The 13658-nt window shown below is 42.6% G+C and overlaps 1 protein-coding gene across 3 annotated transcripts in view; it reads left to right on the forward strand.

The window, feature by feature from the left end:
* Positions 1-283: 283 nt before the first annotated feature.
* The window catches only part of HEATR3 (HEAT repeat containing 3), a 36602-nt gene continuing 23227 nt past the window's right edge, over positions 284-13658 (forward strand). For 2 of the 3 annotated variants that reach the window (XM_024747464.1, XM_024747463.1), the window contains exons 1-7: positions 284-558; positions 698-870; positions 2755-2842; positions 4746-4858; positions 7040-7149; positions 9397-9537; positions 11045-11322. In XM_024747464.1, coding sequence (XP_024603232.1) covers positions 424-558; positions 698-870; positions 2755-2842; positions 4746-4858; positions 7040-7149; positions 9397-9537; positions 11045-11322 — 1038 coding nt within the window. In that variant the 5' untranslated portion in view covers positions 284-423. Of the gene's footprint in view, positions 559-697; positions 871-2754; positions 2843-4745; positions 4859-7039; positions 7150-9396; positions 9538-11044; positions 11323-13658 lie in introns of those variants that run through there. The other variant, XM_024747465.1, reaches the window with a different exon arrangement.

A 13658-nucleotide genomic window follows, 5' to 3' on the forward strand; every position in this document is an offset into this window, starting at 1 on the left:
CTCACAATAACCTGGCAAGTTAGGCACCCTTAATCGCATTTGATTATTATGGAAATAAAGGTTTGGCAAGTTCAGTAACTTGATAAATGTCACTAGCTGGTGGGAGGCGGAGTCGGTTCTACCTTTCAAATCCAGCCTTCTCCTTCCTGAGAAAACCCATAAGACACGCCCCACCGCAAGGTCTGGGCCCGCCCAACCTCCCCTCTACGCCTGCGCTCTCCCCGCGCTAGCCACCACCCCGCTCCGCCGCCGACACACCACGCGCACGCGCATTGCTTCCCCATGTGGGCTCGGGCCGTCATCGGGCCCAGCTGAACAGTAGTGCATAGACCCCTAGACTGCAAGACCTTGCTGCCAGCTGAGCAGACTCCACCGTCTTGCTGTTGCCCTCCTCTCTCGGTCTTCCCGCCAGCGCAATTCACAATGGGCAAGAGCCGGACGAAACGCTTCAAGCGACCTCAGTTCTCCCCTACGGGCGACTGTCAGGCCGAGGCGGCGGCGGCGAACGGGACTGAGCCAGAGGAGGACGACGGGCCAGCGGCGGAGCTGCTTGAAAAAGTGAGGCGAGGGGTCGCCGGGCCGCGCGGGGAGGGGCGGGGGGCAGGCCTCGCCCGGAGCCCCCCAGCAACGCCACACGCCCCTGCCGCCGCGTCCCCGCGCGTGCGCTCTGCTCTCTGACACTTGTTCTTTCCCGCAGCTCCAGCACCCGAGCGCCGAGGTCCGCGAGTGCGCCTGCGCGGGGCTGGCCCGGCTGGTGCAGCAGCGGCCGGCGCTGCCGGGCCTGGCTCGGCGGGACGCCGTGCGACGCCTCGGGCCGCTGCTGCTTGACCCCAGCCTGGCGGTGAGGGAGACGGCGGCTGGCGCACTGAGGTGAGCAGGGAATGGGGTCCGGGGTGGTGCCTCGGATCCGGGCCTACGGCGTCCAGCTGGCGCCTCCTGTGTGCCACGCACCGTAGCTAATCGGCTTCATCCTCAGTGCACTTGTCTGCGGCAGCTCGGGAGGGCCAGGAACTGCAGAGTCTCTCCTGTTTGCAGAGGGGGGCATTTGAACTCAGGCTTCAGACTCCGGAGGACCCCATGAGCCCCGGACTACACGCATTGCTGCTTCACCTGCAGTAGCCACCTGTCAAACGTCCTCTCCTCAAGGCCTAGCGCACGTTGTACCCTCTCCAGGGAGCCTCCATGGAGTCCTGAGGTTCAGTGAACTCTTCCAGTATAAATGCCAGGTGTTCTAGGTGCGGTAGATTTTGAGCAGGCAGGACGTTGAGCAAGACAGCCAAGATCCCTGCCTTCACAGAACCCGTGTTGATGCGGAGACAGACAGGAAACCAGTAAACAGGTGAAACATAACATTAGATCGTAAGTGGTGCTATGGAGAAACCAAGAGGATGATGAGTTGGGGGTGGGAAGTTACTTTAAATTGGGTGATCTTTAGATGACATTTGTGAACTCTAGCCTCCTGGCTCTGGAGGCTAGAGCCAGGCGTGGACAAACAAGGGAAAGAGCATTCCTGACAGAGGGAACAGCAACAGCAGAGGGCTTGGCATGGTTAAAGAATGGGAAGGTTATGTGGCCGAATAGAGTGGAGGGCAGGCATTGTAAGAGTTGAGGCTGGAGAGATGGATAAGGATCCGGTGGTGTAGAGCTAAAGGACCTATTCTAAGCAGGAGTGACTGGTCTAATTTACCTTTTCAAAAGACCACTCTGGTAGCTGTGCAGAGAATGGACTGTAGGGGGGGCAAGAGTAAAGTTAATATTCGTAGTTTTCATAGCTCTGTCTTTATTTATTCTGTTTCATTCATTGATTTAGCAAGTATATATTGAGTGCCTGCTGTGCACCAGGCAGTGGGCTAGGTCGTGGGCATGTGGCAGTGAACAAGACACATAATTTCTGTCCTTAATGGATCTTACAGTATTGAGGGAGGCAGGCATTATGCAATTAATCACACAAGTGTGTAATTACAGCCAATGATATTTACAGAAGATGCTGTGAGAAGGTATACCTGGGGGTTCAGGGAAGAAAACCCTAAGGGCGTGATGTTTGAGGTGAGATCTGGGGGTTGAGTGGGGATTAACCACTTGATGGAGGAAACAGTGTGTGGAAAGCCCTACCCTCCCCCCAAAGCATACACACACTGAGAGGTCCTGGAAGGTGGTGAGGCTTCATATCCTGAGTGCCTAGCACAGTGCTGTGCACTCAGAGGGCAAGCACTGTCTTTCCAATCAAAACTAAATTTAGTTAGGATTGCTTCAAGGGAATGTCTTTCTCAATAGCCTCACCCTTCCTACCCTGGAAGTCCTGATTCCAAGAAAAGTTCCCTTCATATAAGATCAGGCAGGGGACTTCCCTGGCAGTCCAGTGGTTAGGACTCCGTGCTCTCTCTGCGGAGGGTGCGGGTTCAATCCCTGGTCGGGGAACTAAAATCTCACAAGCCAGGCTGTGTGGCCAAAAAAAAAAAAGATCAGGCCATGACTGATTCACATTAAATAAGAGAAGTCTTCCCTCTCCCTGTGTATCGTCTCAGTCCTGAAAACTAAGCTGTTACAAGACAGAGACATCTGTTTACTTCATGTAGAGCAAGGATCAGCATAGGTGGAGATCTGTGGGTTGGCTATGCAACATCTTACAGGAATCATAAGCGATTTCTTCCGGGAAACCTTAAGTATGGGTAGAAATAGAAATAAACTTGAGCGCTTAACATGTTTTGTGACGTGTGGTCTGAAAGTAAAACCTGTTTTAAACTTCTTGTGTAGAAATCTCAGTGCTTGTGGCGGTTTCGAAGTTTGTGATGACATGGTGACCAAGGATATCATGACTCCGCTGGTCGCACTGCTGAAAGAGGTATGCCACTTTCCCAGGTCGCTGTTAGTAATACACACTCAGACGGTTTGGGGTTTTGTTTTGCCTTTTTTTTTTTTTTAATAAGTTTATTTATTTATTTTTGGCTGCGTTGGGTCTTTGTTGCTGCGCGCGGGCTTTCTCTAGTTGCGGTGAGCCGGGGCTACTCTTCGTAGCGGTCCCTGGGCTTCTCATTGCAGTGGCTTCTCTTGTTGCGGAGCACGGGCTCTAGGTGCGAGGGCTCAGTAGTTGTGGCTCGTGGGCTCTAGAGTGCAGGCTCAGTAGCTGTGGCGCACGGACTTAGTTGCTCCACGGCATGTGGGATCTTCCCGGACCAGGGATTGAACCCATGTCCCCTGCATTGGCAAGTGGATTCTTAACCACTGTGCTACCAAGGAAGTCCCTGTTTTGCTTTTTAAGTACTTTGGCGTTAGTTATTTTGTCTTCCCTCAAAACATTCTATAGGAATTGTATTTCTTTCCTGGAAACACTGATCTCATCACAGATACTAGTCTCTAGTTTGTCCCCACTACCTTTATTTATCTGCTTGTTAGAAAAGACCTTCCTAAAACTATAGACTGACTCCTTTAGACTTTAAACTTCATACAATGAAAATAATTTGTACTTATTGGTTGCTTATTTATGTGCTCGGTGCTGTCTTGTGTATTATTTCACTTAATCTTCGGAGCAGTCCTATTTGGCAGGTAGTGTTATTCCTGTTTTACAGATGAGGAAGCTGAAGCGCAGACGTTAGGAATTTGCCGAGAAGACTAGATTATGTTCTCAGATTTAATATCATGCCACCTTTATTGCATGATGTAGTTCAGGGATTAAGGAGCTCTTCCTCTGCCTTGCCTCTGGTCCACTCTTCTGTATTGATAGGTAATTTTCACCTGAGGCCATATAAAGGATATCCAGTTTCGATGAGAGGTGTCTGTCTTGTTCCCTTTAGAACAGTGATTGTACTAGGGATGATTTGCCCTGCAGGGGACATTTAGCAATGTCTGGAGCCATTTTTGATTGTCATGGCTTTGGAGTAGGGGTTGCTACTGGCATCTAGTGGGTAGAGGCCAAGGATGCTGCTGAACATCCTACATTGTGCATGACAGCCACGTGCACCACAGCAAAGAATCATCCCATCCGAATGTCAGTAGTGCCGAGATTAAGAAGCCTGCTTTAGAGAGTGCCGTGGATTTTAGGAGGGGCAGAACTGCAGAGTGGTTCAGAGCACCCAGTTCGGAGCCAGGATGCCTGGATCTGAATCCCACTTCGCTAGATACTAAGCTACACCTTCAGCAAGCTCTCTGTACCTGTTTCCTATTTGTAGCAGGAGATTAGGGATAAGAGTTCATCTCCTTCATAGGTTTGTGGTGAGGATTAAATGACTTAACAGACATGAAGTGCTTAGAATAGAGCCTTGCGCAAAGAAGGTACTGTATAGATGTTAGCTCTTATTATGTGTTACTTTTCTTTGCCTTATATACTATCTTTACCACATTAGATAAAATATTTTGTATTGATTTTACATTTTGACTTAAAATGTGAAATGCTTTTTATCCAGTTTGTACAGTGACTTGTGAACCTTTCTTGTCTGTATTTCTTGCCAGAAGGGCGCAGGGTTACAGGAACTGTACTGTTTGAGAATTTGATGGGCTTGTTAACCACTGTCATTTTTTAAAAAATTTTATGGGAGTGTAGTTGATTTACAATGTTGTGTTTATTTCAGGCGTATAGCAAAGTGAATCGGTTGTACATATACATATCTCCACTCTTATTTTTTCTTTAGATTCTTTTCCCAGATAGGCAACCAATATCATTTTTGATGTTTACTTTGTGTGATCCTTCACTGTCTTTCTGTTTAATTATTCTTTTGAACAAAGGTACTAATCACGGTATTTGATTTCAGTGTAGTACTGGACTGGATTCAAATGAGATGTCTCCACAGGAAAAAAAAGATCAGAACAGAAATTCTATTGAAAACATAGCCAATGAGGCCGTAAACGTGCTGTGGAATATATGGTAAGATGCTTTCCAGACGCAGCCTCCTGCTTCAGTGCTCCTGAGGCTGCTGCTCCCTCTGGGAATCTCTGTTCTCTTTGGTAGGCGTGTAAATCTGTGATGTTAGTGCTTGGTCGGAGGTCTCATCAAATGACCTAAGATCAACTGTCCTTCCCAAGCCGTTTTCCTCGTAGCATCACTACGTCCTTTTTTGCTTTACAGCTCTTCTCTCCAGTCATTGCTGCTGACAAAAATAAGAGGAATCATGGTCATTAGTACCCACTGCACCTCCTTCCTCCCCCACTACCCATGTACCTTAAGGAGCCAGTTGTCTTCAAGCCAACCAGCCTCCAGTGCAGTAGCTGCTTTGGCCTGGCATCTGGAATGAGACAGGGACCACAGACCTCAGTGGGTGCTTTACTCCTCTGCCGTGGCAGGTGCCATTTGACAGAGAAGTAGATGCCTGAGAAGAGCTCCTTTGGTCCCAGTAGGAAGAAGGCCACGCTCCATTCCATCATTGTAACAATGTCCGGGGGCGGGGGAGGGTGGGAGTAGGGGTAGGGGTGGGTGGACTTGCTTTTAGGAATGGAGATGGCTGGAAACACAACCTGCCTTTTTTTCTATGCCATTTTATTGTCTCACATTTCTAGCCAGATTCTAGCAAGAATCTGTCATTTCCTTATTTTCAGTCAGCAGTGATGATTATTTCTGACCTAAAGCACAGGTACTTCATAGAATACAAGGTTAAGTTGGATCCTGGAAAGCTGCTTACACAGCAATCCAAACTTGCCTATGATTTCTCTCTTTTTTTTTAGTTTTTATTTTTTAATTTGTATTGGGGTATAGTTGATTTACAATGTTGTGTTAGTTTCAGGTGTACAGCAAAGTGAATCTGTTACACATATACGTATATCCACTCTTTTTTAGATTCTTTTCCCATATAGGCTATTGTAGAGTTATTGAGTAGAGCTCCCTGTGCTCTACACTAGGTCCTTATTAGTTATCTATTTTATATATAGTAGTGTGTATATGTCAATCCCAATCCTCCAATTTATCCGTCCCCCCCACCATGATTTCATTTTAAACTAGTGGATGCATTCCACCAGGAAAACTGGAGAGATCAGATTGGAGGAAATGCCTTATTCAAGCAAGCTAGTGGGTGCTGTTTTTCAGATAACTTTAATATATAAATTGTTGAACTCAGAAATTTAAAAAAAGTTTTCTTTGAAAAGTGCCTGAAAAAATGGTCTCCACAGTGATCTCTCTTTCCTGAGTGCCCATTATCTTAACACATTTATGCTTTATTTTCCTGACTATACCTTACTTTACTATGGGCTTCTTGAGGGGAGGTTCATAGCAGTGTTGCAGTAGCTAGATGGATGGATGGATGGATGGATGGATAGATGGATACACAAACAGAAAATAGTTTATCTTTAGACAGCAGGATTGAATTTAGTCAGCTCTGTTAGCTGTTAGTCTGTCATGTGTATATATGGTATGTCTGGAGGAATATTCTTCTCTGGAACCAGGAAAAAAATTATTATAATTAGCTCTGTTTACCCTATATTTAGCATATATGTTAATTAATAACACTGATAACATTAATTCTGATTCTTTTATTAAAAAGTAGTGTAATTTCAAAAATACTTATTATAACAATTTCTCTGTTGCAATCTACAAATTCTGTTAAAATTATAAGAGTCTAGATGGAATGAATAAAATTTTAATTTTACTTTCTTTTAAATTTGTACTTTTTGTGTGATAAGTATAGAGGCCTTTTATCCTTACTTTAATTTATTATTACTGTGATACAGTGGAAAGACAAGTTAAGCTGGACCCAAAGACCAGTAACAAAGTGTGTGATCTTTGGACAGATCACTTCACCTCTTGGGGTCTGAGTTTCCTTACCCACAAAATGAGGAATTGAAGTAAATGATTTCTAAGCTCTCTTCCATCTTTAACCTCCTGTAAGGAAATTGGCATGCGGGTAAAGAGATTGGCTAAAAGAAAATACAGATAGCCAGTTGTGTTCCTGCACAGTGACTATGAATGGGCATTGGTTTCTTCATCTATAAAAATGGTGGGTGTTTGACTACAACTCTTTGGTTCTTTTACAAAGCCTAATTATTTTTTCATGAATTTCTGTGGTTGATAATGTTAAAATGTGAATAGTAAAACTTTTTTTTCCCCCCTTCAATTTAGTGAATGCAGTAGTAGAGCAGTATCTATATTCAACAAAGAAGGGTGTTTGGAGATTGTATTAAAGTATTTAAGTAGGTTTTCCACCAATGTTGACCTGGCTATTTCAGTAGGTAAGTGAAGAAAAGTATGTGTGGCCTTATTCAAAATTTTTAATTCAGACATAGCATGTTTATTCTACAGGAGTGATTTTTTTCCTCATTGTATGTAAATGCATAGCTGAGTTCTATTCCGAATCTTTTAAAGTCTGTGATTAATGCTTTACTTACTCATGTAGTTTTCCCGCTCTTGACCCTGAGAGGGAGGAAAGTAATTATGTGAGCGTATGTGGTTTCTAGTATACTACCATTCTTAGAAGCTTTATTAATTCTGGAAGCTTTCATCTCCCATTTGCCGAGAAACAGTAACCCACAGCTATCAGGCCTTTGAGCCATAGTTAATTGGAATGTAGACTTATTTAAATGGCTTGTACCACTATCTCATACTTCCAGAAGAATACTTCTGATAACCTGTGTTTTTTTTGAGAGAGGAAAATAAGTGATTGGAATTTCACATAGGCCTGCTTGCCTTCCAGACAGGGAAAGCAAAGTCTGGCAGCTTCAGCTGCCTTGGCTCCCTCGCCTTCTGTACATGGGGTTAGAGAGCCACCGGGGACCCTTACTCAGCAGGTGGAGGAGACAGAAACCAGAGGGTGGGTGGCTCAGCAGAACTCTGGGGGCAAGTGGAGAAATAGTGGGTGAAAAGCATTTTTTTCTACCCATCATAATATAGGCATCTGGCTGTCCTTTTATTTAACTGTGTATTTCTCCTGGCAAGGACAAGTTTATTCCACTTACTGAAGTGTATTCCCCTTACCAGTGTTTCTCTTGGCTCTAGTGGACATAGAACAGAAAAGGAAAAAATAATAGTGGAATAATACTACTGAGAAAAATTTTTAAATCAGTTTCTCAAAATGGAATCTTTAGCAAAGGGGAGATTTGTGAGTAAATGAGAATTTTAAAAACAGTCGAACTAGGACATTGGTAGGTGACTTTTAGTCTCAGAGGTAAGTCTTTATTACAATAAGAGAATTTCAGGAAAGTTCATAGCTTTTAAAAGAGAAACTTCACTTCTGTTTTGGGGCCTTAAGATTTGTAGATTTGGTTATTTAGTTTTTTTCCTAAAGAACTTTTTTAAAGAACTTCAAAAAAATGGATCAGAATAAAGTTATTTTGCATTGTATAGCAGTGTTTTCCTTGGCACTTACCTAGGTTCATGATTTTTTAAACAAGTGTCAAACTACTTTTGTTTTGAAAATCAAGCACGGCTTACATATAGTAAAGTGAAATTCTGAGATTCCATCCTATGTATTAATACAGCTTTCTTTGAGCTTGTGTTGTCGTAGCAATCACAACTTATCTTGTTTTTTTGCTAAAGTGAGTTTAATTAGTCTCTTAATGAAAAAAATACTACATTGGGATATATGTATATGTACATATATGCATATATATGGATTTATATATAAATGTATTTTGGAAACCAAAATAGAGCACAGCAATAGCGTGTATTTTGACTACTAATTTGGGTGGGAACGATCTGCTTTGGAAGTTTTAGACCTGGAAAGAAATGGATTTGTATGGTCTACAGTATCTCAAAGAAAACAGATTTGGGCTTGCTTCCTCATTTGTGCTTCAGTCAGACCTTTCATGCAGTCCCAACTGTTTTTATACTTTCAGTTAATTATTTCTAATTTACAAGTTGTAATCCATTGTCTTGTTCTAATGCCAGAGAACAGTTAAGTGCTAAGTAAATCATATGTCTATTAATATTCTACCCATCTCTTAATTTGCTCATATTTTTATATAAAACACTTTTTTCCTTAAATACGTTTCACCAGAAATAACTCTAACTTTTAAGGTCGTGCTGAATTTCAGCGAAACCAGAATGTTCCCAAACCTAGGGCTTGTCTTTGACAACAGAACTACCCTGAGAGTGTTGTCAGTGCACTGGTGTTTGGTCTGCAGGCTGTTTGCTACTGGTCTGCGATGAGTACAGAAATAGAGGCTAAACCTTTATAAATGTTTATAGTAATTCCACATTGTCACGGCGGTTAAGAGGCTTTTAAATTATATTTTTTAAAAGTATAGTTTTATAAAGGATTAGAAATTAAGAAAAAAGGAAAAAAGGTCTTTTATACCTCTGATAGTTTGGGAAGCCTCATTTGCATGTTCCGTGTTTGAGGGAAAGCGTATATCTCCTACAAAAGCTACCTGTGTCCATAGAACTTGTACAGATGCAAATGTTTTTTGATGAGTTATTTTGGTTTAAATTATCCTAGCAGAATTCATTTTTTTCTAAATATTTGATGTTTGTCTTTATAGCATATTGTTTGCAGACGGTGACCGAAGATAACCCAGAGCTACTGAAATCTTTCAGTGCCCCAGCATTGCATGTGTTGGAATCAGCAATGCTTTCTCCTGTCAATTCCATGGAATATATTCTATTAAAGACATTGGTGGCAGGTAAAGTTTAGCCATATGTGATAGTGTGCTTTTTTAGTAACTTGTAGTAGGTAGAGATGGGGGACAAAGTTATTCCCCCATTTCACCACATCAGGGCTTTCTGTGCTTAGTCTGTTCTGAAAATTTTAATATTTTAGTGGAGACCCTTAATTCAAGTGGTTCTGCATAGTTTCAAAGCCTTCTAAGATTAAATGTGTTTTTAGTTTAACAAACTACTGTTGTCTGATAAAAAATGCTGTTGTCAGGACCCCCTCTTATTTATGAACCAGTGAGTTCAGAAGTTGACTGTAGTGTAGGCATCTAAGAAATGACCATTCACTTTCCTATAAGATCTTCACCCGCAATGCATCTCCCCAGAATTTCTAAATACAGAAAGAAGAAATGATCTGATGACATGTCAAGTAGTAGGAAACTTATTATATAGTTTCCTCTTGCCTTTGGTCTTCCACGGGTAATTTATCTTGAGAGGTGGTTTTCTCTCCTAAACTGATAAAATACACATAACATAAAATTTAACATCTTGACCATTTTTAAGTGTATAGTTAAGCAGTGTACACTCGCATTGTTATATAACCAATCTCCAGAACACTTTTCATCTTGCAAAACGGAAACTCTGTACACATTAAACAACTCCACTTCCCTCTCCCCTCAGCCCCCAGCAACTACTATTCTTCTTTCTGTCTCTATGGATTTGACTACTCTAGTGCCTCAAATAGGTGGAATCATACAGTATTTTTCTTTTTGTGACTGGTTTATTTCGCTTAGTGTAATGTCCTCAGGGTTCATCCATGTTATAGCATGTGTCAGAATTTCCTTCCTTTTTAAGGCTGAATAATATTCCACTGTATGTATATATGACATTTTGTTTTTCCATTCATCTGTGGATGGACACTTGGCTTGCTTCCACCTTTTTGTTATTGAATAATGCTATGAATATGGTTCTACAGATGTCCATGTGAGTCCTTGCTTTCAATTCTTTTTGAATATATATACCCAGGAATGATTTTTATTTTAACCGTCACATTTTTTTTTTTTAATTAGTCTAACTACTTAGTGGTAGCTATTCTAGTTTCATAAGCAAAAAACCAAGAACCTGCTCCCTGGTTGTCTGTGAGACCTTGGAATTTTAGTGCATTCCATTCCACTCTTGGAATATAAGAAGCTGCTTAGGAGAGCAGCTCAGGTTAAGATGAAAGAAAGCCAGGCAACTCAATTTGTCGTGGTAAAAGAAACTTGATCGGTGTTCTCTTGATCTGTTGCTCTCTGGTGTATCAGAGCAAGGCATTGTGTGCCAAGAAAAGGAGACGATTGTGAAGGACTGCTGTAATAAAGGGAGCTGCCTCAGTGCAAAGCTTTTCGACGTTTAATAAAAACTGAACAAAGGCAGTGGGATCGGGATTTTTTGAAATTACACCTGAGCTTAAAGAGCCACTCTCATGGAAACTGTATTTAATAAAAGATTTCACAGTTGATTTCTTTGTCCTTATGCTCATTTTTTTTCCCACAGGCACAATTTGGAATCTAAAGGACATTATTCCATCCAAGAGTCAGGCAGAAATCATAAATGCCATACTAAAGATCTTATCTGAAGTTCTGGAAATGGATGCTGGTGAAACGGTTCTTCAAATGAAGGAGGCCGAAACTCAAAGGATAAAAACTGCTGCAGAGACTGAGGACACATTACAGAATGTTAATGGTGATGATTTGATTGAGGATGATGAAATGGAAGAAATTCCTCATAGAAGGAAAGTCAGAAGGAAAGCTTTCATTTCAGATTTACTTCCAGTAAGTCGGATTGATGCTTTCAGACATGGATTAATACAGCTATTTTCTTTCAATAGGTATCCTAAGGTTTGTAGGAAAATGTTACAGCAAAGTTAATTATAAAGTGAATTTCCGTTAAAAAAAAAAAGTCATGTTTTCCCATTAACTCATAACTCAGAAATCTCCCAAAGGAGAAAAAAAAATGTCCTAAGACAAAACTTTTATACAGAGAAGGTTTGAAAGATGGGGTAGACCGATACTTTTGCAGCAGCACTTCAGAGACATGTGGTCATCTCCCACTTCAGTTACACATTCTCTTCCAGACTGTCTTCAAACTAAAGGAATTTTTACTTTGCTTGAATTGTCCCTTGCATTCTTGTCTCTTTTATTTTAGTGTTTAGCCTTACCAAAGTAGCAAGCCAAACTTTCATTTACCCCCTACTGGTGATCAGAGGAGGTTGGGTGATTATGAAAATTAATGATGGTTTGTAGTTTTTGCAGACTGGTTTATAGTTTTTGTTTGTTTGTTTGTTTTGTTTTTTTATAAATTTATTTATTTATTTTTGGCTGCGTTGGGTCATCGTTGCTACACGCAGGCTTTCTCTAGTTGAGGCGAGCAGGGGCTACTCTTCGTTGCGGTGCGCGGGCTTCTCACTGCAGTGGCTTCTCTTGTGGAGCACAGGCTGTAGGCACGCGGGCTTCAGTAGTTGTGGCATGCAGGCTCAGTAGTTGTGGCTCGCGGGCTCTAGAGCGCAGGCTCAGTAGATGTGGCACACAGGCTTCGTTCCTCCACGGCATGTGGGATCTTCCCGGACCAGGGCTCGAACCTGTGTCCCCTGCATTAGCAGGCGGATTCTCACCCACTGTGCCACCAGGGAAGTCCCTGGTTTATAGTGTTTGACTGGGGCTCATTTGTGCTAGTGGGTGTGACGGTGGGGTGAGGAGGAGCAGTCTTGGGTGCAGGGAACACTTCAGCTGAGCCGGTCAGCAGCGATGGAGCCATACCTTGGGAAAACATTTTTCCCAAGGAGGAGAGCAGGTCGTCAGGAAGACAAGGAGGACAGTGGGTTGGGCTTTATTCATCTAGGTGCACATTTTCTGTGCTTACTCTGTGTGCCAGGCCCTGTGCCAGGTGCTGCTGATAGAAAGATGATTAAGGCATATTTCCTGTCTTCAGGGACCTTTTCCGTCTTGAGAGAATAGACATGTAATGATAATTTATTATAATGCCTGTGCTATGAACGGTGATAGGGCTGTGCACAGACTTCTGAGGGGGTCGTATCTATAGAGTAGGCACACCTGACTCAGCCCTGATGGAAGCAGAAAGGAAGACGCTCTCAGAAAAGGCTTTGTGGACAGAACACCTTAGCTGTCTTAAAGGATGGCGTAAGAAACAGCATGGTGAAAGCGGGTTAGTGTTGTTTGAGGGGACTGGAGGCAGGAAGACCAGACAGGAGGCTGCTGAAGTCATTGGGAAGAAAGACAATGAAGCCTGAACTGGAAGAACCCTAGTAATGTCCTGTTACACTTTCTACCATCTCACTCGTGGCCTGTCCTGATTCATGTACAATGAACTGAAACTGAGAAGTATCTTAGGTCAGTGTCTTAGAGTTTTGATAGATTTATTTTTAAAGAATTCTTAGTGGGCATAAACTCATCAGTATACCACTGCCCTACATTCATGAAGTCTTGTAAAGCAGTCAAATGTTGTAGTTAAGAACTACTTTCTCACTACAAATAACTCAATTTCGTTTCTTTCTATGGCTGATTAATATTCCATTGTATATATGTGCCACACTCCCCATGAACAGCTGTTAGGTGCAAAGCATTGTGTTAAGTGCTGGGGTGAATACGAAAATGAAAAGGCCATCCTGCGCTTGAGTTGCTTGCAAATCGTAGAGCGGCTTAAAAATCATATCACCCCCTTTTGGTGCAAGAGGCGTGTATGTGAACCCCCAGTTTACTCCTTGTCTCACTTGTGCATCTGAGTCAGAGTGGGTAGAATTTAAAATCAGTAAAGCAAGATAGACAAAGGCATAGCTATGAGCCTTGTCATTCCAAAGGGTGTTTCTAGAACCCCAGCAGCATCCCCTCAGGTACCACATGGAGGTGAGTTACAGATCTGGGATCCACATGTGGAACATCAGCTATAACAGGTCAGGGTTTGGAGGCTCTTCTGCAGGTATTGCATCGTGCTGACCAGGTCACTTTATCCTGCCAGATGCATATATACTATGTTTCCCCACCCCGAATTCCCATCAGAGCAGAAGTGGAAATCCCAGTTGGGCTGTCAGGGGACTCTGAAAGATCGGACATCTCTGGCTGGGAGAACAGCACTCCTGCAGGGTTTCCTCATC

The sequence above is a fragment of the Neophocaena asiaeorientalis genome, unplaced genomic scaffold (genome assembly GCF_003031525.2).
Source record: "Neophocaena asiaeorientalis asiaeorientalis breed wild unplaced genomic scaffold, Neophocaena_asiaeorientalis_V1.1 scaffold438, whole genome shotgun sequence".
Taxonomy (NCBI): Eukaryota; Metazoa; Chordata; class Mammalia; order Artiodactyla; family Phocoenidae; genus Neophocaena; species Neophocaena asiaeorientalis.